Genomic DNA, 22,886 nt, shown 5'->3' with positions numbered 1-22,886 from the left:
AAAACCATCAGCAAAAAAATAACGATTGTGATTTGCAGGGGCACCATGAGATGGGGTGGGATAGTACAAAATATTAATAATAGTGTAGCAGAGCGCCAGCACATGTCACTTATAAGGGTTTAAGCTCCTTTTCGTGGCTAGCTGTCCTGAAAACAATCAAGAGGAATACAGGTTGGTTAGTAAGACTGCATTTGGATAACAATAGCAAGTGAAGTTAAAAAAAAAAAGTAGACAAGAGGCAGGCTGGTAAAAGGGGGCTTGTTTTATTGTTTTGTCATCCTTTTGTCCCCTGGAAAAGCTTTTATCAGCATTTTCTTCACACCACTGTATGTTTAACTCTTGGCCACGATCAAAGGGAAAACATGAGGAAGAGCTGTAGACCATTTCTTACTACATAAAATTAATAACATTTTTCTTTGGAAAGCAATAAATTATGTATAAACAATAAAGCAATCAAAATGTGAAATATATTGATTTTTAAATATATTTTCAGTTTTTTGTCAGTATTGTCCAAAATCAACTTTTGTAGATTATGAGTGTTAAGGAAATGATGCAGTCTCTTAGTTTTTAGTTCATTAAATTTGTTTTCATTTCCTAAACTATTTTATACAGACAAATATGTTTTAATGTTTTTACAGTATATCTTGAGGATACAGCAGGGTGTTCGAGGAATACTCGCGGACTATCAGCCAGCTGTACCCGGACATCCGCATTGAAGGAGGAAATTATCCCCCAAAACCTACGAACAGGTAATATTATCCATTCTTTTACAATGTTTATAAGATTTACAAGGCCTTATAACTTATATACACCTGAAATTTGTTATTCTTGTAATGTTGGTAATTTTAATGTACTGTATATGCTTAATAGTAATTGAATAAAAAGTCTTGCTTCCAAAAGCATTTTCCCATATGAAATATATTTCGATGAATATTTACTTTTTAATATGAAACGTTTAAGTCTTAATTGTTAATTTAAGTTGCTGACCACCAATATGACAAGTAGTTATCAGTTATGTTGACAAAAATGAAACAAAAATTTGTAGCATAAAAATATAGTTTTATCTACATTTTTAAATGAAGTTGGCAGCTCATTCAAGTGGAAGAACTGTATTTATGCTCAGGTTTATTTTGTAAAGTTGATTAGTTCCTGCTGTCAACAATCAGTAAAACAAAAAAGTTTATATAATTTCTCCCTGTGAAATTTCATATGTGGCCAACCAGGCCACACTTGGTACCTTTGAAAACATTGAAATGTTTTGACTGTGATGCTAGAGCCACCACCTGTCAACAAACGCTTAAATGCAATAAATAAAATAAATTGAAAAATTAATTGAAAATTGACACCACTGTTTTTTTTTTTTTTTTTGGTGTAAATTTTGTGTAAAAGTTATAGTATCTGTTACTATCAGGATAATAATTATAAAGTTGTATAGCTTAATAACATATTTTCTATAGAAGTATAAAATTTAAGTATTATTAACTAAAGACCCATTGATTGTTTTGAAATATAAAAAACACCAAATACAGATCACTCTTTTCTACATGTTCCTATGGGTGGCATGACAAAAGTATGCCATCAAAGTACCCAGTGAAAAATATGTGTAGTGAGAGATGTGCTCATATCCAAGGTATCGTCATGCCTTTTCTGCTAGATATTCACAATTCATCTTTACCAGAATATATGCATAAATAGCGACACAAGCTGTTCTACCAGCAGCCTGAAGTGCCTGAATTTAATTTACTCTTATAAAAATGATGAAAAGGTTTGCCTGCAAGTTAAAAACTTCATTAGCTTTTAGTTTTGTGCCTTTTAATACATTTTGTGCCCTCTTGTTTTTGAAGAGCTTGCTGATGTTTCCCCTCCAGAGTTACAGCTGCTCTTAAAACCATCAAGTAGTTACATATGTTTAAGGGCAACAAAGGAAGTGATGAATAGCTCCAAGGTTTGCCATAAACAGTTGAATTTGCTTGACAAGATAATAGAGAACCTACCATGGATTAAGAACTCTTTAGTCACTTATCATTGATCTTTTCATCTAGTGGAATGTCATCACTCATCTATGTCTTACATTTTATTCAAGATTGGTTTCACATTAAGATCTAAATTCACAGACACCTGGTAGACAACTCATCTAGAGGTGTATAAAATCAATATATCTTTAGTTTAATTGCTGTCTTCAACAGTTAATACTGATTTATGGATGGGTGCAGCTTTTAGACGATTTGCAACAGATTATATGTAATGTCATGCTTTAAACTGCAGAATATGGCTACATTCTTGTAAATGACAGATTATTACCATGGGGTGTTTCCTTTACCTTAATTGTTTATTACCACTGGAAGAGGTTTACCTTACCTTCTTACACTCGGGTAAATGGTTGTTGTTTATAATCCCTGCAGCCAGTGTTCACTCCTCAATGCTGCCATCTCGGGGTGAATGGGATATTGAATGCTGGATTAGCTGAAATATTTAAACACTAAATTTGTAATTTGTTTCTTGTTAATTAGCTAAAATAAAGTTACAGCAAACTTTTAAAATCTGTGGCACTGTTTTTCATACAGTAAATACAGTAAATTGCTGATACACACATATTTATATAATATAAAACGAACTATAACACAAACATTCCTCCTTTTTTGTTAAAATTAATGTTCCTTTTGAAAATCCAGCCATCACCACCACTTACATTTCTAAAATGTGGGAAAATGTTAAACATGGGCATGTAAATTGGGGTTCAGCTGTATAACAAAAACCTAAGTTGCATGTGTATGTAAAAAATTAAAGTACATGACAGAATCTTAAATGGCAGAAACATAAGGTTAAGAAGTGAATGTAAACCCAACCTGATAGTTCTGGTGTACTGGTATATAAAATCATTAAATAGTAATGTATATAAAATGTTTAATATTAATATATTGCAAACTTGAGAAGTATTTCGAAAATAACTCACTGTTACCTGCTGCTACCAACTGTTACAGTGGCCTCCAAATTCTTGAGGACAGTATTGTAATGAAAGACACCTCATTTAAAGCAACAGCATTGCAAGCATACTGTAAGCTTTTCAGTGTATATTCATCATCAGTATAATGAACCATTATGCTCACACATGCTTGCATAGTTCTACTCAATGTCAAATCGGTTATGAATGTATTAAGTGCTGCTTGTTTTAAGATCCATTTTGATTCTTGTCTTTCATTTGGGATACAGGGAATGCAACATGACTTCAGAAGAGTAACTGCAAAAAGGGGATGACTTCTCTTCCCGTGACTGTTGATCATTTTTTAAAATCTTCATTGCACACACATTTGATCAATGCCTTCTCTTTTTATAAATAAAACACAACTAGCCAACCTGCGGCGTACCATACGCCGCATAATCAGGCCGGTTTTTAAATGATTTTTAAGCACAGGGAGAAAATTAACATTTGAAAAATCGGTAATGTAATAAATCAGCAAGAAAAACAACATTGTAACGATGCACGGAACGAATCAACACACAATCATCCATGACTGAAAACTGGCAGACCGCCATTGCACCGTGCCTGCTCATGTGCCCACCTCCAACTCGTCACTTGAGTCATCGTCGTCTTTGCACAGTCTACATGCACCTGTGACTCACGTAGACTTTTCATTGCTCTGTGCGGTTTTGGCTGCTTTTCTATATATAATCCACCAAGACACCCGACCACGGTAGTAGCGCGAATTGCTGTATGTAGCGTGTAAAACAGTTTGCTATGGTGCATGCGGTCGTGCGTCGTAACCGAAAACTCGGTTTTTAAAGACTGCTTACTTCATTGTGTTTTAACCTCAGTTGTAAAGGATTGTTTTAAGGATCTCACGGGATACCCCTTGCAAACCGTTTTACACGCTGCATATGGCGATTCACCTCCGCGAGAAACATGCCTCTATGAAGTCAACGTGGTTCGGAGGTGCATGGGGCCTCTACGACAGACGAATATAAATGACGCCGTTTTTTCTGTGTCGTCGCGTCCGAGTTGGTGGGCGTGGCTCTGCGAGTTGTCGTCGTATCCAATGGTCTTGGAGTTGGTAGGCGTGGCTCCTTCCTGCGTGCGCCATAGGTGTCTGTCTTGTTGGTGGCATAGTGAATCCACGCCCCTTCCAGTGTGCTTTCCATGGGTGTTTTGCCTTAGTGAATTATATATATATAGATGAATACTGTTACCTAATTTCAGCCAGTTGTATATGGACATGTGTTAATATAAATAGGTCATTAATGGCTGTCTGTGTCACAGACCAAACATTACTGGTACTTGGTGCTGGTTGCTTATCTTTTATGGTATCTTGATGGTGTATAATGTGTTTTAATATTAAATGGCTTTAAAAATGTTTTCTTGCAATTGTTTAGTTTTTATTTTATAGCACATTTTAAAAACAAAACAGTTTTAAAATATGAACAATTATCTTCATTTTGGTACTTAACCATCTAAAAAGTGTCAGATGGTCTAGGTTCAACATTACTTGTACTCCCAAGTTGTTGTTTTTTTTCCTGAAAGCTGCTGCAGACAGAAAATAAATATACTGACACTTTTTTTAAAACATGATGTCTGGGATCAGACTCCAAGAAGTACTTTTACCATTTAGTACATAGTTAGCCCTATGATGTGAGTGCCTCTGTATGTGAAAAATAAGGACTGGTATCATATGTGTTGAACCAATGTATTAACATGAAGATTAAGAAGCGCAGAGCTGTACATTCAGTCTTCACAACACAATTCCTGTACTTTCTCCATTAGAAATTCGATCAGCAGTATCAAAGGCTGATGTTTCTTTCTTTGACTTTGCAGCATAGCTGGTGTTGGATTTTATTGGGAAAATAAAGACAGTATATACCTGTATAGTCAGAATTGTTCCGGGTGTCCTATCTTGAGGTGAAAAGTGGGTACCGGTATTTTAATCTTTAATCTTTAAAGAGTTTTGTGACTGTGGCCACATACTGTATATGGATTGAATATGATCACTTATCTCTTTGAGGGCAGAATATTTCCAAAAAACTCAGTTTTGTGAAAGGCACACAGAGCAATGGTTTCACACATAAATGAACATAAAATATCTGTTGCTGCATGCTGTGACTGCTGTTGCATTGTTTCACAATCTGGTTTGTACCTCTTGTCATTGTAAGTGGTGGTCCTCCCAGTCGAATGTTGCCATAGGCACATCAGCTACATGAACTTGTTCAGCACAGAAGTCGGCCGCAGTACGATCAGTTGATGCCGGTATCTCACTTTTGTTTTCAGTCTCCATTTCCATATCATTTGCATTAGAATCGGAGTACAACAAGTCAGTCAGTTCGGTGATAATACCCAAAATGTTGTCCACAGAGTATTTTGCTTTGCACATTCGCTTTTATCTTTCGCCAGATGTTGATGACATTTTAGAGGTTATTTACTCTTTGCTACTGTGCACGTGCATGGAATCCAGGTCAAATCAACAAAGATAACTTTCCTTCTAGCAAAGAGAATCGAACTTAAACGTAACAGCAAGTTTTATTGCTATTTACAGTTGATTACTGCCCTGTATCCCTGAATTTTGAAAAAAGTCAGCATCTACCCTGTAAGAGTTAAGAATGTTGAGAAATACCTAATTATTATGACTTTAGCAATTATGTGGTTTGATTAATTTCTTTTTTAATTTACTCCGCAGATTTTTGGCATCATGCATTTTTTATCTTAAACTACTGTTAATTGCATTAGTTATCAGTGGATACAATCCTTTTCCTATGTTTGGAATTGAGACACCAAGGATATGGAACTGGACCCAAGAAAATAAGGTAAATTTGGTATTGTTTTTGTCTTCTTCCACGTTCTACTTCCTATTTATGCCTGTGATGATTACCCCGTTCTACTGCAAATATCACCAACTTTCCAATTGGGTTTCATGTTTGCAGTATTTAGAAACGTGCCCCTTAATCTTGTGACTTGCGAAGAGGCACCTACTGTACATGAGTAGTACACTAGAAGACAGCAGTGAGGTTTAGAAATGTTACTGTCCACTCAATAAGGTGCCAGCTTACAACAGTATTCAAGAAATGAATTTCTCTAAGGCATAATTTGATGGTTGAAGTTTTTATGAAAAAGATCAATTAATATCTACAGTATGTTATTAGATGTAAAATGTATGTTTTTCCCCTTGGGAATGTTATAATAGTTGTGCTAGTGGCTGTGGGCACAGAGGACAGGAAAATGATCTCAGTTACTTTAAAGCATAAAGCTTGCTAATCTACTGATAAGATTTTACACAGGGATAATTGCTGTGGTTTATGTATGGCACACCTAATTACGTATCTATCAGAGAAAGTACAACTTGAGAAATACCTCATGGTTTAAAACTATGTGTTAATTGTGAATAAGGAATAAACAATGAGGAAGGATTCAGAACGGCCATATTTTGAAGATGTGTTCTTTCACTTTTCTAGATCATTTTGTTTCGACTTTATATTTTGGAGAGGAGAATAAAAATAGAAAATTGTTTTGTGTTTCATAAGTGTGAGATATATATATATATATATATATATATATATATATATATATATATATATATTATATTTTTTTCGTTTTATTTTGCGCCCCCAAGACTTCTTGATTGTTTTTATACTATGTAATGTTACATTACTTTTGTACTACTGTACTATGATTTCATGCCAATGCTGTGCTGAGCTTTTTGGGAGTCTTTTATTTTGGGTATATGATTAGGCAAGACTTCCTGCTGTGATTTTAAAGTATGTGATCTAATCTTGGTTTTGCTATGTACTAATGCAGGGTTTTCTGGCTTCCATATTTCAGATTTTTTCCTGTCTAATGACGTTTTTCCTTAGCAACATGATTGAGACTCAGTTACTGTCAACTGGTGCATTTGAAATCTTTTTGAATGGTAAGTTTTAAATGTAGCTGAGAGACAGTAGCTTTGGAAAACCTTAGTTTCTTTTTATTTTAAAATAAAAACCATTATATAAATTTCTATGCACTTCTGAGTATAGTTCTCTATTGATTTCAATCCTAAACTTTCAATGCTGTTTTTCATTCGCTATTCTTAAGAAAGAAAAAGTGGATGCTGTACTAAACTTTCAATGCTGTTTTTCATTCGCTATTCTTAAGAAAGAAAAAGTGGATGCTGTAAATCAAAAATAAAAAGTATCCGTCCCGTACATAAAACATTTGGGCTGGTGCACTTATTTCGTTTTGCCTTATTAATTCCACTACTTGTTTAGTTTTTTTATTGATAATGTGCTATGTAATGAGAGATCCACATAACTATCTATATAATCTTTATTGCTGGAATTATTATTGATTGGATTTTTGGCAAATGGGAAGTGTAGGAATCATTGCTGACATTATTGTGATTTCATATATGCCTTGACTTTCTATCCTGTTACTAGGGGTGGATGTTTTGGCCAAAAGTTATATCAAGATATAATTAATAAATGTCACAGTTACGGTATATATCACAGTATAATAATGTACATATACTTTTCAGATTGAATGCAGTATATAGGTTCTTCTTTTGGCCAAATTTTATAGGTTAACGATTGGTATTTCTGTTTTTCTTTTCATAAGGACCATTTTAACACTAGAATTACCAGAGCCTACGAAAAAACTCGTATTTCCGTCCCACCTTAAACTGCTTCTTAAATCCCTTCACACCTCTCCTAGCCAGCGTCCTTTGTCTTCTAAATGTGCTGATATAGAGAAGCTTGGAGCAGCCGGCTATTCCATCCCCCCACCAATTTAGAACGTGCACGAACTTCAGCTTGATTGAGTATCTAGGAGTGAAGTGGAGTTTTAGAGTGGAAATAATAGATCGTTATTTGGAACACACGCATTTCATGTCAGTTCCGTTTCTACAGTAATCTGTGTCAACACATTGTTAAAACAGAAACGTTTTTTATATTCTAGTAGTAGATGACAAAATGTAGGCATAAACTATATAGTGTATGAAGCCTGAAGTCCAAATAGCAAAGAAACATTTTCACAAGAATAACACAATTGCACTTTTATTCAAAAATATAACTGCAGAAACAAAAGCCGCCTTAACATGCGACATTGACAGCAGTTTATTGTAACTGCCTCCGTGGTTCAATAGACTCAGCCCCCGCTTGGGAATCAAGAGGTCACAAGTTTGATCCTGCGCCCCTCCGTTTTGAGAAGTAAACTGGTCTTAGTCTTACTGTTTTAGAATAAAAGCATACATTTGATTTCCGTCTGTAACAGCCGGTGCAATTTATGATCGTTGTAAAGGTTAGCTTTTTTTTTTTTTAAATTCACTTTTCATTCTCTCAGTCACGTTCAGAATCAATCCATACAACCCCATCTGACACGGCTGTTTTCACTAAAGACGCGCTATAGCTCTGCAGTGTACCACGATGCATACCACCTACCATCCCCCCCCCACCCCCATCCCCGGGTTCTGACACACAAACGCTGGCGAAGCTGCCTTCTTCGTATCTCACCGTCACTTGCTTTTCTTTTTATTCAGTTTTCTTGAGTGTTCCTGCCAGTCCCCGCATGTTGCTGTATGCTGTTTCTTTTGTACTCCAGGACATGCAGAGGAAAGAATGGTAAAGAGCAGTAACTTCGGCGCTATATGCAATCATCAGACACTCCCCATCTGCCCGTGTCGTTCAAACACAGGAACATATATTGGTGTAAATTCCTGTAAGAAGCAATGTACACACTTCTCTCTATGCTGTGGTTTCTATTACACACCTGAAAGGTGGGACGGAATTACGAGTTTTTTCGTAGGCTCTGGTAATTCTAGTGTTAATTAGCTAAAGTAATAAATTTGAATTTTTTTGGTTTGATGTACTTTATTAATCCTTAAGGGGAAATTGCATGAACTTGAGACCAGAGTGCAGCGTCAATCACTGTATAGCTCCCTGGAGCAATTTTCAGGTTAAGGGCCTTGCTCAAGCATCCGATGGAGAAAGATCCCTCCTGGCATTAACAGGATATGAACCAGCAATCTTCTCCATGCCAGTGCAGATTTTTACATTTTATTTTTATAGTGCCTTTCCCATGCTCAAAGCAATTCACAGAATTTCAGAATGAACAATAGGGCAAAGCTGAAAAAAAGACCAAATACATGAAACTGGATACAAAATAATATCAGTATGAAACACTAAATAAAGATAAATATAGGAAACACAAAGGTTTGATTTAGAATAACAGACAGTAAACCACAATAAAATAGAAAAGTACCAATAGTACAAGAAAACCCTAAACAAATAACTGAATTTTTGGTACAAATAATCCTGAGCCCTTAGACAGAGAGTTAACTGAAAGAAAGAGTCAGAATGTCAGGGAAAGTAAAATATCTCCCTGAACAAATGGGCTTTAAGTTGTATTTTAATTTAATATCTTTATTATGCGAAATAAAAACTGAAAAACAAATGAGCATATTTTGTACATACCATTATAAGGTACAGAATATTTGAAAACGCATACTGTATGGAGTATACACAATAAAATGAAACTAGCTATTCCTCCAGATTCCTTTGGTTTCCCATTGAACAAAAACAATTAAGTCTTATTAGACTTTAATATTGCCGTTCAAAACATCTTTATGAAAAATTATATAAAAAAATTGACTGACTCCATTGAATGATTACTGTCTCGGCAAAAGCTATCAAACCAAACCCTACAATGCATATAGCCTTAGCTAAAGAAAGCTTTCACACTTGTAACACGACTGATATTCAGAATCCTCTTTCTATAGAAACTGATGTTGGTGGACAGTATTTTTAAAAATATATTCTAATGAGAAAATGTCATTATTTGTGCAAAACAAAACATCTCTCATTTCTTTCTAACATTAAAGTTATACAGTATAGTATTTGTGATAAATAGCTATAAATAAGAAAATAGTTTTATTTTTACTTTGCTTTCTGCTATTTTTTTTTAAACTCAGTAGTGCTTTGTTTCCCTTAATGCCCTAATTGTGTGCTTATTTTGTTATTCAAAGATGTGATCGATAACAGTTTTTGCAGAGGTTGGTTTCTAGGAAAAAGGTGGGAAGGAAGTGTTGTAGTTGTGCTCTGTGAGAAGTACAGACTATGTCAGAAGGTAACAGAATGCCCAGTTCCCTCCAAGTGCTTTCTAGTTTGTGACAAGTAATGGTGTAGTGGTAGAAAATAATACGTGAAAATTTGAACTGGTTGCCAGATTTTTTTTTTTTTTACCAGTGTCTTGTTTTTGCTGGTATACTGTAGCACTCTGTACCTGTTGCCCTACAAAACTGACATGAAAACACAGTATTACAGGCTGTGTGACACTGTTATTCTCTGTTATATTAATGATTTAACATTATGGTTACTGTCTTATAATTAGTCTAATTTGTGAAAGAGTGTTAAAGTATAGACTCTGATGTTGATTTTGTTGGATTTAACACATTTTCCAGACAACTTATTTAAACTGAAACTGATGTGTTTTTTGTTTATTTTTTTTTTGGAAAAAGCAAATGCAATACACATTACAAAGGACTTAAAAATACTTAACCTTACAGTGTTACAAATAACTAACTTCAGAGATTTTTTCAAGATATGTTAGTTTTAAAATCAAAGGTGGATTGTTTTTAAAAGGTTGGTGATCATTATGTTTGATAGTTCTAGTTACTAGGCAAATTATATGGAATTTTTCCTAATTTTTCTGTCCCAATTTATTTCTGGTAAATGTAGTGGTGACGATGATAGGCTAAGCAGATCAGACGAGACTGAACTTTTCCAGTAATTATATCCATTACCTTCTAAAAAATCTCCAGTCACTTTCAAGTGGTTAAAGAAAAATCCCTGTAGTATGCCCTGAACTTCCTCCTAGTAGGCAGTGATCCATGATTTGTTAAATTATAAAATAAATTCATTTATAGCCCATAACATGTAATCTGGCTTGTTTTGATCCTGAGCAGCAGTAGGCATATTCCTAAATCTTTCCAGAGAGTGTCAAACTTCTTACTCAAGAGCAGTATTGATTAAGTTGCACTGCTGCACGTTAACCTCATTAGGCTTCCTCTGTAAGTGATTCTTTCAGATACTACTCGGAGCTCATTACATTAGGGGAATATTGAAAGGCAGATTGGCTGGTAAATCCAACTGCTACTATGCTACAGTACAACACTTAAAGTATTGTCACCACTGCAGTAATCTGTGGATCAATATCGAAAAACATTTGATTTGTGAAGAAGACCTAAGCTTTGTAAAGGTCTTAATTGGACATAACTGTTCTCCCTTTAACTGTGGAAAGTAAGCTGTCAAGTTCCAGTACAATATAAAGTTTGAGTTCCCAATTTCTTCTTCAACTGATTCTGTGCTTCAAACCAGATCAAGGTAAGCAAGGCAATGGTAAAATTAAGGGAAATAGTTAATCTTTACCTGTATCTATATAGGTATCTGCTGAGACTAGACATCTTGTCCTTGACCGGTTTGAATGACACGTTTGGTGAGACATGCCCATTTGTCCAATGACAATCTTGTTCAAATTTGATCTTAAGAATGCAGGCACATCTTTTGTTCAGATTCCTAACCATCCTTAAGATTATGGAAAGCCAGTTGCTGAGATGGAAGTTTAACATATCTGAAACTGAGGGTATTCCCAGTGCACTCTTTATATACATTTTGGTCTCCTATGTCTTTTTTTAGCCAATACACCAGTCACCTGAGCCAAGCTCATCAACAGTTGTGTATAAAGATACAACTTAGTCATTTTTTTTTTTTTTTTTACCCAAAAGTTCAGAACATATTTATGTGCCAGATATATTTATGAGAAACCTCAAGCTAGAATATGGTGTTTATTATTAATAGTATTTTCCTTTGCTGACAGAAACCCAATTAGGCTGCCTGTTCATTCTAGTCACACTGAATCATGTCTCTCCATTATCTCCCATGAATTGAATTTCCCTGGTAGGAATACAGTGTTAATTCATGGAATCCTTTCACGCACTGTCAATGTGTCTCTTTAAGAAAATCGTGGCAACTCTTTGTTTTTGGGAGGAACATGGTTGCGGTACTTAAGTTGACAGTAGTGCTTTTCCATCCTTGTTTGCAGTGATCTTTTCCTTGTTCTTGTAAATGCTATATATATATATATATATATATATATATATATATATATATATATATATATATATATATATATATATATATATATATATATATATATATATATATATATATAAAAAAATTCACAAAGGGCAACCAAGACAGAGAGCCACGCCCACCTACTCAGAGCCCCGCCCACCAGCTCTAAGACCATGGGATACACACGACAGAGCCCTGCCTGCCATCTCTAATCCTACTTCCGCGTCCACCGTCGCTCTCGATCAAACAACAATAATTAGCAAACAAACAAAGATAACTGGCAGTAACAGTGCAAAATTCACAATTGGTATGCCAGTTTGAAAAGATAAGTTTTGAGGGTAGTTTTAAAATGTGTTTTTGAATCGAGCTGATGTATATGAGAGAGAAGAGAATTCCTGAGTTGAAGAGCACTATGAGAGATGCTCAAGCTCCCATAGCACAGAGTTTGATATGTGGTAGAGACAGTACAGCTGCAGATGAGAATCAGAATGAGTGAGATGAGTGTCAGTCTGTAGGAGATCAGTGAGGTTGTGGAGAGCTTTAAATGTTGAGAGCGGTATTTAGTATTGTATTCTGTAGTTAACAGGGAGCCAGTGAAGTTGAGAGAGAATTGGTGTAGTATGTTCAGTGGATTTAGAACAGCAGGTTATTATCCTGGCAGCAGAATTTTGAATAAATTGTAAGCAATGAATAAGTTTTTGTGGGATGACAGATAGATTACTGTAATGGTATTCTATCTGTACGTGAGGTGACTCGGGCATTAACCAATACTTTAGTACTGTGTTGCGTAAGAACAGGACGAAGTCTAGAAATGTTTCAGAGATGGAAGAAAGAAGTCCGAGAAATGTTACTTATGCGGGAAGAATTATTTAATAATAATAAAAATAATTATTATTATTATTTAATAATTGCCATTATTAGTGTATAAATGGATATAAATAATTGCATGTAAACGATTCGCCAAAATCTGTTGTATGTAAACAATACTGTTTAAAACGTTATTGTTTTTTCATCAAAAAACCCGGTTTCCACGTCTACCTGTATTAGTTTAAATGGCATTTTTACCACTCTCAATAGGGTGGTCGCGCTGACTTATCGTGTCGACTGGGCAACACAGTGAATGCGGCATCTATCTATATATGTCTGTTTTCCGTGGCCTGCTACAGGAAGGTACTGTCTCGACCATTGGCATTGGTTTCGATCCTTGCTATTTTCATTATTCTGCGACGGTAGTTTCCTAAGCCTTTGTTATACTGAATTCCTTTCTCACCGTTTTCCGTTCCTATTCTTACACCGCCGTATGCTACAGCGGGCTTCGGCTAGTATTTATATAGTACATGCTTTTTATCAGGCACTTCCCCTTGAACCAGGTAGCCAGGATTAGGTTTCCAAAGACATTTCTAAATTTACTGGAGTACCCAAACCTCTTAAATAGGTTATAATCCTAGGTGTAATATTAAGGAACTAGACATTAAGCCCGTTACAATAACGGGCGCTAAAACAGTAGTGCATAAACATTAGTAGGAACAGTCTATATTAAATGGCAAGGGACCTTGACCTCATTCTGTTTCTTGTCTTAATTTTTTTGTCAAAAATATTTTTGCAAGAAGCCTAAAGTAAAATAATAATAAAAATAAAATAGAAATGTATATGACAATACAGTAAGTATAATTAGTATTGCCTTAGTGTAAAACTTTGTAACAATCTGTAAGACACAATATCTGAAGAGGATATTTAGGTAAAATTTTCTATTTTTTTACCTCATGAAATTTTTCTGTACAATTTCATTATAGACAACATTTCTTGTAAATATTCTGTCTGAGTTTGGCAACAGTTTGCCTTGTTCAGGAATCTCTACAACCTTGACAACATCTGGAATACTTCTAACTTTTGGTAATGCAACATATAAGTGACCATGGCTGAATACTGGTTCTGGCAAGTAAATGCCAACTTTTTCTAAGGTTTGCTCTTTTGAGTCTTTCTCTTTTAGCATTTTTTCTGACGGTCATTTTCTTTTCCTTCAATCGATCTATTTGCTCGTATTTTTCTTTTTCTTTCAGCCTTTCTTTTGTTGATGTTTACTTGTTGAGCTCACTGTTCTTCCAGGAGATTTTGCTTATATAGAATTTGATTGTCTGTGTCTTTTGTCCTACTTGATGTGCCCTTTTTTTGGGTGGCATGTTGTTAGTAGATACGTCCGTAATATTTTCTCCTACAGTAATGCTGACTTGTATGTGGCTGTAATATGCATCACTGTATTCTGTGTCTTTAATTTTCTCTCGCAGTAATACTGGTTTGTATTTCCGTAAAATGCCAGTAATTTTCTCTGACAGTAATATTGGCTTTGATGTCTGTAATATGATTTTGGGCAATCAGCAGAGTGTCCCCAGCAACTGATGTAATGTGTGGCGTGCTGCTTATAATCATGCCTGTGGCGTCTCCCCAGCAAGTATTTTAATCTGTGGGGGCGTGCAGCTAGTTATATAATGTGTGGCGTCTCCCAAGTAACAAATTTTATGCGCGCGGCCGCGACTACCCAATCAGCACTCTACGCAGCAAAGGTGTTTCCTATATTTCTTATCATGCGCGGCCATGGCAAGACCATTCACTGTGTGCCCAGTTTTCAGTGTGTGTGCTCCACGGTGCCGAGCGCATGGGCGGGGCACGGTGCAATCTGTGGCGTGACCCGCACATGCGCACTTCACCAGAAGACACACACACGGACACCTGGACACATACAGAGTTTTATTAAAGAGGATTTTATCCTTTGATTTTTTTCAGTTTGGTGTAATGAATATTCCATCTGTACAAAATAGTGTGTGTAAAAGGCAGTAGTCATGGCTGCTTTCAAATTTAAACTTCTCTATAGGCATATTTTTGAGAATTTCTTTGCCACAGAATATTTGTTTCCTTGTTTGTCGAGCCTGTTAGCTCACAAAAACTTCCTCACTTCAGTCCATCTCCATAACTAGTTACTAGGATGATCAATAAGGCCTAGATGTCTCCATGCCAGTAACGGTGTTGATCTTTGTTAGCAACGGCTCAGAGATTGCACACCAATAGCACAAACATGGATTTTCTTCTAATTTCTAATAATGTATAATGTAATTGGCAATTACATTTAATGCAATTTTGTCCCTATGTGTCACAATACTTTTAATATATGTTAATATTAAAGTCATACTAAAATATTCTTTGTTGTTTAACATTAATTTGCAGTTTTTTTTTTCTTTTGACAATTTTTAAGATGTCCCAATCTGGTCAAAACTTCAGAGTGGATATGTACCTAATATTCAAGAAGTTTTCCAAATTCTGGATAATCATCTGAAGATGAATCAAGTAGAGAAGTCTTACCTTTCCACTCCATAATTCATTACTTCAATGGAAATAAACAGTAAGTTTTTATAATATTTCAGAGATATTGAAGTTAAATAAAAACTGATGTGAAACCATTGTCTTGTTTAGTTTATATGAGTCTTGTAATGGTAGTTCATGATTTATTATGGAGTTAAAATCAGATACCTTTGCAAAGTAAATATATGTCCTATAATATATATGTGACCAGGTAATCAGCAACGCACTTTTGGATTTTGCATGGAACTTGTGTGATTGATTGGCATAGTTCCCTTCCTTAAATCTTGTGACTTTTTAATAATATTTTATCGCTCCAGGCAGCGTTTTCAGGGAACTGGGGGATATGTTTGGGTTGTTGGTCATAAAGGTCCTGTTGTAATTTTTCCAAGACTCTTGTCAAAGCTTTCCCTCTTCAGTGTTCCTTTGGTTGATTAAGTCTGTCCCTCATTGGGTGGTCAAGGAGACTTTTGAACTGCACTGCTTGAAATAAGAGCTTTGTGTCACTCATTTCCTCAAGGCACTCAAAGCCTGTGGCAGTTCCATTCTCCTAAATAAGCTTTGATATTATGGCATCAGTGCGAATACTGTTTGCTTGGTCCTGCCAAGAGGTGTTAGTCAGCAAGTAATGTGCACTATAGCTGCGTATTTTCCAAAATTACCAAAGTTCAGCAGCTCTAGCATAAAAATGGGATTCAACAAAAGCCTGATGCACTGAAATGATTCCACAGACAAAATGTCTTTGTTTTTAAAAGTTTTAGTTAAAATTCAAAGTAAAACGGTTCACACAAAAAAGAGAAAATTAAAATGGCAAAAAAGAAATTCTTGTTAAGAAAAGTTCTATTCAAAGCTTAAATCTTGTTACATTTCTTTAAGTTTGCTTATTCAGTTAAATCATTTGCAAGCGTTTCTGAATCATTTCAAAATGGTTAGAAAATTATATGCCTATCCCATTTCTAAGCTAAAAATGTGTCTTTTAAGTCCCTGTGTACTGGGACCTAAACTAAGTAACAACTGACACAATTGACACACTGTATCTTAGTTATAGCAAGAAAGTTCTATCTCTTACTAACTTGTAGGGGGAAAAGACTATACCATTACCTATGACTGTGAAAGAAATTTATATTCTATTCAAATTAAGCAAATTCTAATATGAGTTTAGCTCAAAGTTTTAACTTTCTCAGATTCTCATACATGCACCAAACTAGATTTTTAATTTGTGGTATTCTGTCTTTAGGACGTTTTAAAATACTGGACAAGTTAAAGGTAGAAACCAAAGTGGGAAAATTTGAAAATTGTCTGTATATGATGAATAGCACTCACTTTCTTAGAGGACAGCAGTAAATTCAGGTAGGTGCATTGTCTATATCTGACAATGTCACCTGGCACTGAAACACATGCTTTGATTGTGTGAAGAAACCTTAAAAGAAAAGCTTTTATGGGAGGTTGTTGAAAAATACACAGATGCTTATGAGCAGCCGGCTGTGAAGTATGGTGACAGCTCTGTTATAGTCTGGGTGTGGATTTGAGCCAGCACAGGGAATGATGACTGCTGAAAAATGTAAAAAGGTTTTGATTCATCCTGCTGTTCTTTTAGTAAAAGGGCTTATTGTCAAAACCGTAATCGGTTTCTGGGAGAGAATGACCCGAAACATATCACATGGCCAGGGAAAATAACAATTAGCCACAGAACAGCTACTAGAAAAAAAATATTCAGCAGTGTACCAATTGCTTCAGCTTTATATTTTAAGAAAGGCTGAACAATATACTGATTTGTTTTTAAAGCTCAAGACATTCTTGTTAATTTTTATTGTTTCAGTTTGTTTTTCTAATGTTCTAAAATGTTTTCACAAAAAATATAAACTTGTTACCGAGGTAATTAGCATAAACATTTTCTTTCATGGCCTAAAACTTTTGCTTGTTTTTTTTTTTATTAATTTTTTAAATTAAAAAAAAATACAACTAAATAGCTGTTTTTTCTATGATTGTGAAGGTATTAAATGTTTTGTTTTCCAGGTTCAAAGAGCTATATGTTCCTGTGACACTAGAGTTGTCTTGTGGTTTTATGAAGGCTTGCTCTGAAAACAGAATGCTGTGAGTGCAGGCTGGAGCTCTTTACCACTTGACAGAATTCATCAGCTCAACAGGACTTTTGTTAGCAACCTCAGTTACTGAAATTTGCTGCTCTGTCTGGTACTTTTGCCCCCACTTGAACACAGAAATATAGTGTCTAAATTTTGTATTGTATAGGCTTAATTCCTTGTGTAATTTTAATCATTACTAAAATTTTCACAATTTCCACTTTTTACTTTGTGTGTGTGTGTGTGTGTATGTATTTGAGTTAAATGAATGTGGGACTGCATATATCATTAATAAATTATGTTTACATGTATTGTATGTGTGTGTTACACTAGAATGAGTTGAAATGGAGAATTTAATTTTGGATCATTTTGATCAAATGTTTGGATCATACTTAATACTGTTGCAAGCGAGAGAACCCTTTTTGTTTTTTGTTAAATAATTAAGTGTTTAAGTGTGGTTTTATCTCCATAAAGAAATACCTAAGAAAGATCACTAAACAGAAGATTGCATATTATTGAATGTTGTTATTTATAATATTCAGAAAAATAAACCAAAACTGAACACTCCACAGTGTCTTGCACAATGTTCAGGTGAACTATTTGAAGGTAGTTAACTTTTCACAAGATTAAATCAAAAATGGTGGATTTTTTACATCTTTGTTTAATAAATAAATGCATGCCTTTTTATAGTTTTTCTTCTTTTTAAATATAACACATTTATACAATATATACTTTTTTTTATCAAATTCATAACATTTTATGACCTCTGGAATGTTTAATTAGAATTTGTTTTGACCAATTTTAAAAGAAAGGCATTAATGATTAGAGCTTCATTGTAGTTTGATTTTCAGTATGTAATGATTTTACATTTTTTCCTCACATTTTAACAATTCATGAATTTAATTATTGCATTTTCTTGTGTGTTTTAAGCTGAAGAAAACTGTATAAAACAAATGCAATGCACAAAAGGCTACATTTGATCTAACTCAGAGTTTGGTGCATTGTTTTTTGCAGAGAGAGGTAATACAGAATTCTAGAGCAAGCTGATGTTGAGTTTTATCTGTCTCAAACTGTGCTCTAAAACTTCAGTGAGATATCCAGCAGCTGCCTTTTATTTAGTTTAATTCTGGGATGTTAGAATGTACTTTTTATTTAATGAAAGTGTTTTCTCATTTATATTATGCAGTCATCTTGTTCTTAATCTTTTTATAGACTGACTTACTTTCATGAATATTTGATTACTGATATACTGTGTTGCATTTCATTTGTTTGCCTCGACTGCAGTCTTTCTTTGATACTTTCCATTTGTCATTGGGCGAGCTGGAGGCTTTATGTATTGAAGTAAATCCCTCCATTCTCAAATGCGCGTAAAAACTACTTACAATACTAGACCCTGACTTTTGTTCTTTGAAACTATGCATGCAGATTGGAAATTTGAGGTGCCTTAGTACTAAAACATTATAAAGGGAAGGCTGTTTTTGTTTAAAAGAGTGCAAGACTGCTTTATAGTGACCACACTTGTTCTAAAATGAAAACTAATAGTGATTTAATTTGTTGTTTTAAAAACGTTTTTTTATTTTGTTAGAAAGCCAAGCAAGTTATTTGAAAATGTAACAATTTAAAACATTGTATTATAAAATTCACTAGAATTTTAAATGAAAAATTAATGTTCAAAGCACTACCTTCAGTCTAAGTGGTTAACACTTTGAAAATATAAGCAGTGAGCACTTCTCGTTGTATTGGGTTAAAATTGGGAGATTAAGAAAATAAGTTGGCATGTACACTTTGTGCCTGCAGTATGAAATATTTCTCTGTAAATGCATCTCTATTCTAACCCTGGTAAAAGTTATAGAGCAGTCATATGTAAGCCATGGAAGTATGTAATTACAAGTGACAGGTGCTACGTGATATTTGGCATCTTGTATTTTTTTTTTCTTTTCATATTCATCTCCTTCAGGGCTACAGGTTTTTATTTCTTAATAGTCAATTTTTATCTGTTCATCGAACAAGCCATATAATTTTACGGTTTGCTAGTGTCCTTACTCTTCTGTGTCACACACCTCTAACAGTGTCGATTCTCCTTTAGTCAATCATCAAAATGTTTTGTACAAATCAGCTTTGGACGATATGCCGGTTCCTCACATTTTGTTTTACTTGGTACTCACAGGTGCAAGTTAGGAGTAGGTTGTTCATTGCCTTATTTATATCTCAGCTGGTAACTGGTTAAGGGACAAGTAAGCAATTAAACACTAAAGGCGACTTAGAAATAAGGGTTCTGATCCTTAAGTAATTAAACTAAAATTAAGTTAAAAGTACTGTATATTCCATTAGCAGGAATTATACAACAACCACTTTATGTAACACATTCTATTGCCACTTTTTGTTTAGAAAAAGTCTAATGAAAAATGTGCATTTATTTTTTTTTTTTAATATTTAAATTAATCAGGTAATGTAAACAAATAAAATCAAGTATTGTTAACCCACACATACATAAACGGTTGTACGTAAAAGCTTGGGCAACTTGGTGAAATTCTTGATTCTCTAAGTGAAAATATGTTGACATACCTCTGCAGATAAACATGATCTTTTTTCAAATTTTAATTCCCAATTAATATTTGTTAGCTAAATATTACCAATTGTTTGGAGATATGGCATGTGCTAAAGTTTGACCATCCTTTCAGTCAGTAGTTAGTTATACTCACCAGCAGAAATTGCAGACAACATCCAACCACATTTTTGTAGCCAACAGTGTTTCTATTCTTTCTTTAGAAAGCATTTCCCTCTCTTACTGATAGAATGCATCTGATTCAAAAGTATTCTAATTTCTTCTTACATGCACTCCAAAATGTTCAAGTCTGGGGAACTGGGATGACAATCCAGAAACCTTAATCTTGAATGTTTTTAAGGAGGTCTTTATTGATCTCAACGTATATTTTTCTTATAATATCTGTCACCTTTTCAGCTTGTTTCTTCAATGACTCTGGGACATTAGCTTCCAAAATGTATTGATATTTAATAGAACTCATCATTTGGTCTTCCTGCACAATATTTTCTATATCACTAACTGCTATACAAACCAAAATGTAATAGGTCGATTTAGCAAACTGTTCATTTGTCAAATGCTTCCATTTTTTTTGCCACCAAATGTACATTTAGTGATTATACCTAAAAGGGATTTTTTTTTATCATGAAAGCATTTGGTTCCAAAAGGCCAGTAAGTAAGGGTTGTTGCATACTTCAGATGCTGACTGTTGTGGTAATATCACAGATGGTTTTCTTCTGGTGACTCTTCTATGCAGATCATGCTAACACAAGCAACACTGAACAGTGGACCGATGTGCCACTATTCCCAAACACAAGCAACTCTGAACAGTGGACCGATGTGCCACTATTCCCATCCATCCCAGCAAAACCTTTCCACAGGTACTTTGCATAGATATGCTTTACGTCCGTGACTAGTCTACAAGTAATTCCATTTGAGATTGTCATTTCTATTCCAGCTCATGTACGAACTTCATTGCTCATGGAAATAGCAAGCAGAAAGTGTTTAGATGTCTTTTTATTGGCTTGTCCGTGCTGTAAAATATCTATTATTTTTATTATCAATTCTCAGTATAGCCCAGAGATGTTAAAAGAATCAAAAGAAATTGTACATGGAATATCGTAAAAGCCTCTACAACATTCTTCAGGAGACATAGACCACTGTTACTGGAGTTTTAAGTGACAATGGAGGCGGTACTTTTTCAGTATGAAAATAAAGGGTGTTTGTAAAATGGTGTGGTGATGGTGCAGCTCTAACTTCACATACTGTCCAGAGATAATGTGTGTGTCAAGCTTGCATGTTCTTCCAATGTCTCCTCAGATTTATGTATTTATTTATTTTTAAAAAGGGTACACTTGTTTTCACACACATTCCACTAACATGTAGATTCAGCTTACTGGTGGTTCTGAATTTTTTCAATGCAATGGAAATGTGCCTCAGGATTGAGATAAACAACATCTGTCTCCACTCCACCTCTGACCTCATAAGCATACTTTTCTTACATGCAGAGCCTGTAATCCTGGTGAAGCTGAATTTTAGCATGTTACCTTTTATTCTCCCTTTTTTTTTTAATAAGGCTGGTAAATTTTGTGAATCTTAGTCTGCATTGACATGCTGTGGAATTGTATTGATCATCCTACTGGGATTTAGTCAGAATGCCCTGAAGTGTGTGTGTGTGTGTGTTTCTTTTTCTTCTTAAAAGATTTCAAATGATGTGCTTTTTCCATTTTTATGAAGATAACCTTTAAAAACGAGGGAAGTGTAATAAACAGGGAAAAAAAAACCCAAATTGTTAAGGAGCAAAATGGAATGAGGTTACTAAGTGCTTCAGGTACGTCTATAAGTACTTCTTCTAAGTGCCGAAGTTAAATGTGTTTTTTTATCTTAAGCTCTTTGCTGGGTGAATCATTCCTTTTTTAGTAAAACTGTTAGATTACAGAGCAGTATTACATTTTTGTTTTGTATAGAGATTCATTTCTGTATTACTTGCTGAAATTATAACACTTCTAGAAACAGTAAGAGCTTACACATTTGGCATATTTTGAAAGGTATAACATTAAAGCAGATATAATTACATTTGTGATTATACTTGATATAGGGACAGTGCAGCAAACATCGATCCCTAAACAAAGCAATATACTGTACAGAAACAGTACCAATAAATGGATGTACAGTGGTCTTAAAAATATAACAATGCATGTGTGCAACCTGGGCATCACAGACACATAACAGTCAAATGATACAAATATGAATGCTCTATAACAATGTGTCAGTTGTGCAAACTGGTGGCAGCTTAATGGAGTCTTAGTAACACTTTAGGTACTGCATCTATTACCCATTTACTGTTACGTAACAAGACCCTAACTCACCTTCTTTGGCTCTTCAAAACATTTACAAAGCAGCAGTAAAGTGTTTATTCATCTCTGCAATGTGCCCTACTTACAGAATTTCACTTTGGAGTGGTCTAACGTGACTTAGCTGAGGCACATTTTTCCTGATATTCAGTGTTTAGAATAAGAACTGTGAATCCTTCAGCCATTTTACAATGATGTGAGTATGCCACACAGCACAGACATGAATCAGCTTTATAAGCGTCGTGAAGACTACTTACATAAGAAGCCCTTTTTAAGGTCTTGTTACATAAGAGTAAATGAGTAACAGATGCATTAGTTCAGTACTTAAAGTAAAGGGTTACCAGAGCCTTATATACAGACATTTGCTTTACCTGTGACTGAGTTAACTATTTAATGGACAGGAGATTTACAAAAAAAAACCACACTGGTAAGGCTCCTTGGTATTCATTGATTGCTATGACACCTTGTCAGACA

The 22,886-nt window shown here is 34.7% G+C and overlaps 1 protein-coding gene across 1 annotated transcript in view; it reads left to right on the top strand.

The window, feature by feature from the left end:
* The window catches only part of selenot2 (selenoprotein T, 2), a 38,476-nt gene extending 20,275 nt beyond the window's left edge, over window positions 1–18,201 (top strand). Inside the window, exons 2-6 of the mRNA XM_039765988.1 lie at window positions 639–749; window positions 5,664–5,790; window positions 6,803–6,890; window positions 15,332–15,478; window positions 17,452–18,201. Coding sequence (XP_039621922.1) covers window positions 639–749; window positions 5,664–5,790; window positions 6,803–6,890; window positions 15,332–15,453 — 448 coding nt within the window. The 3' untranslated portion in view covers window positions 15,454–15,478; window positions 17,452–18,201. The remainder of the gene's footprint in view (window positions 1–638; window positions 750–5,663; window positions 5,791–6,802; window positions 6,891–15,331; window positions 15,479–17,451) is intronic.
* The last annotated feature ends 4,685 nt before the right edge of the window (window positions 18,202–22,886 follow it).

Source organism: Polypterus senegalus, chromosome 10, assembly GCF_016835505.1.
Source record: "Polypterus senegalus isolate Bchr_013 chromosome 10, ASM1683550v1, whole genome shotgun sequence".
Classification (NCBI taxonomy): domain Eukaryota; kingdom Metazoa; phylum Chordata; class Cladistia; order Polypteriformes; family Polypteridae; genus Polypterus; species Polypterus senegalus.
Note: the sequence above shows the minus strand (reverse complement) of the source record. Positions and strands in the feature narration are given on the sequence as shown.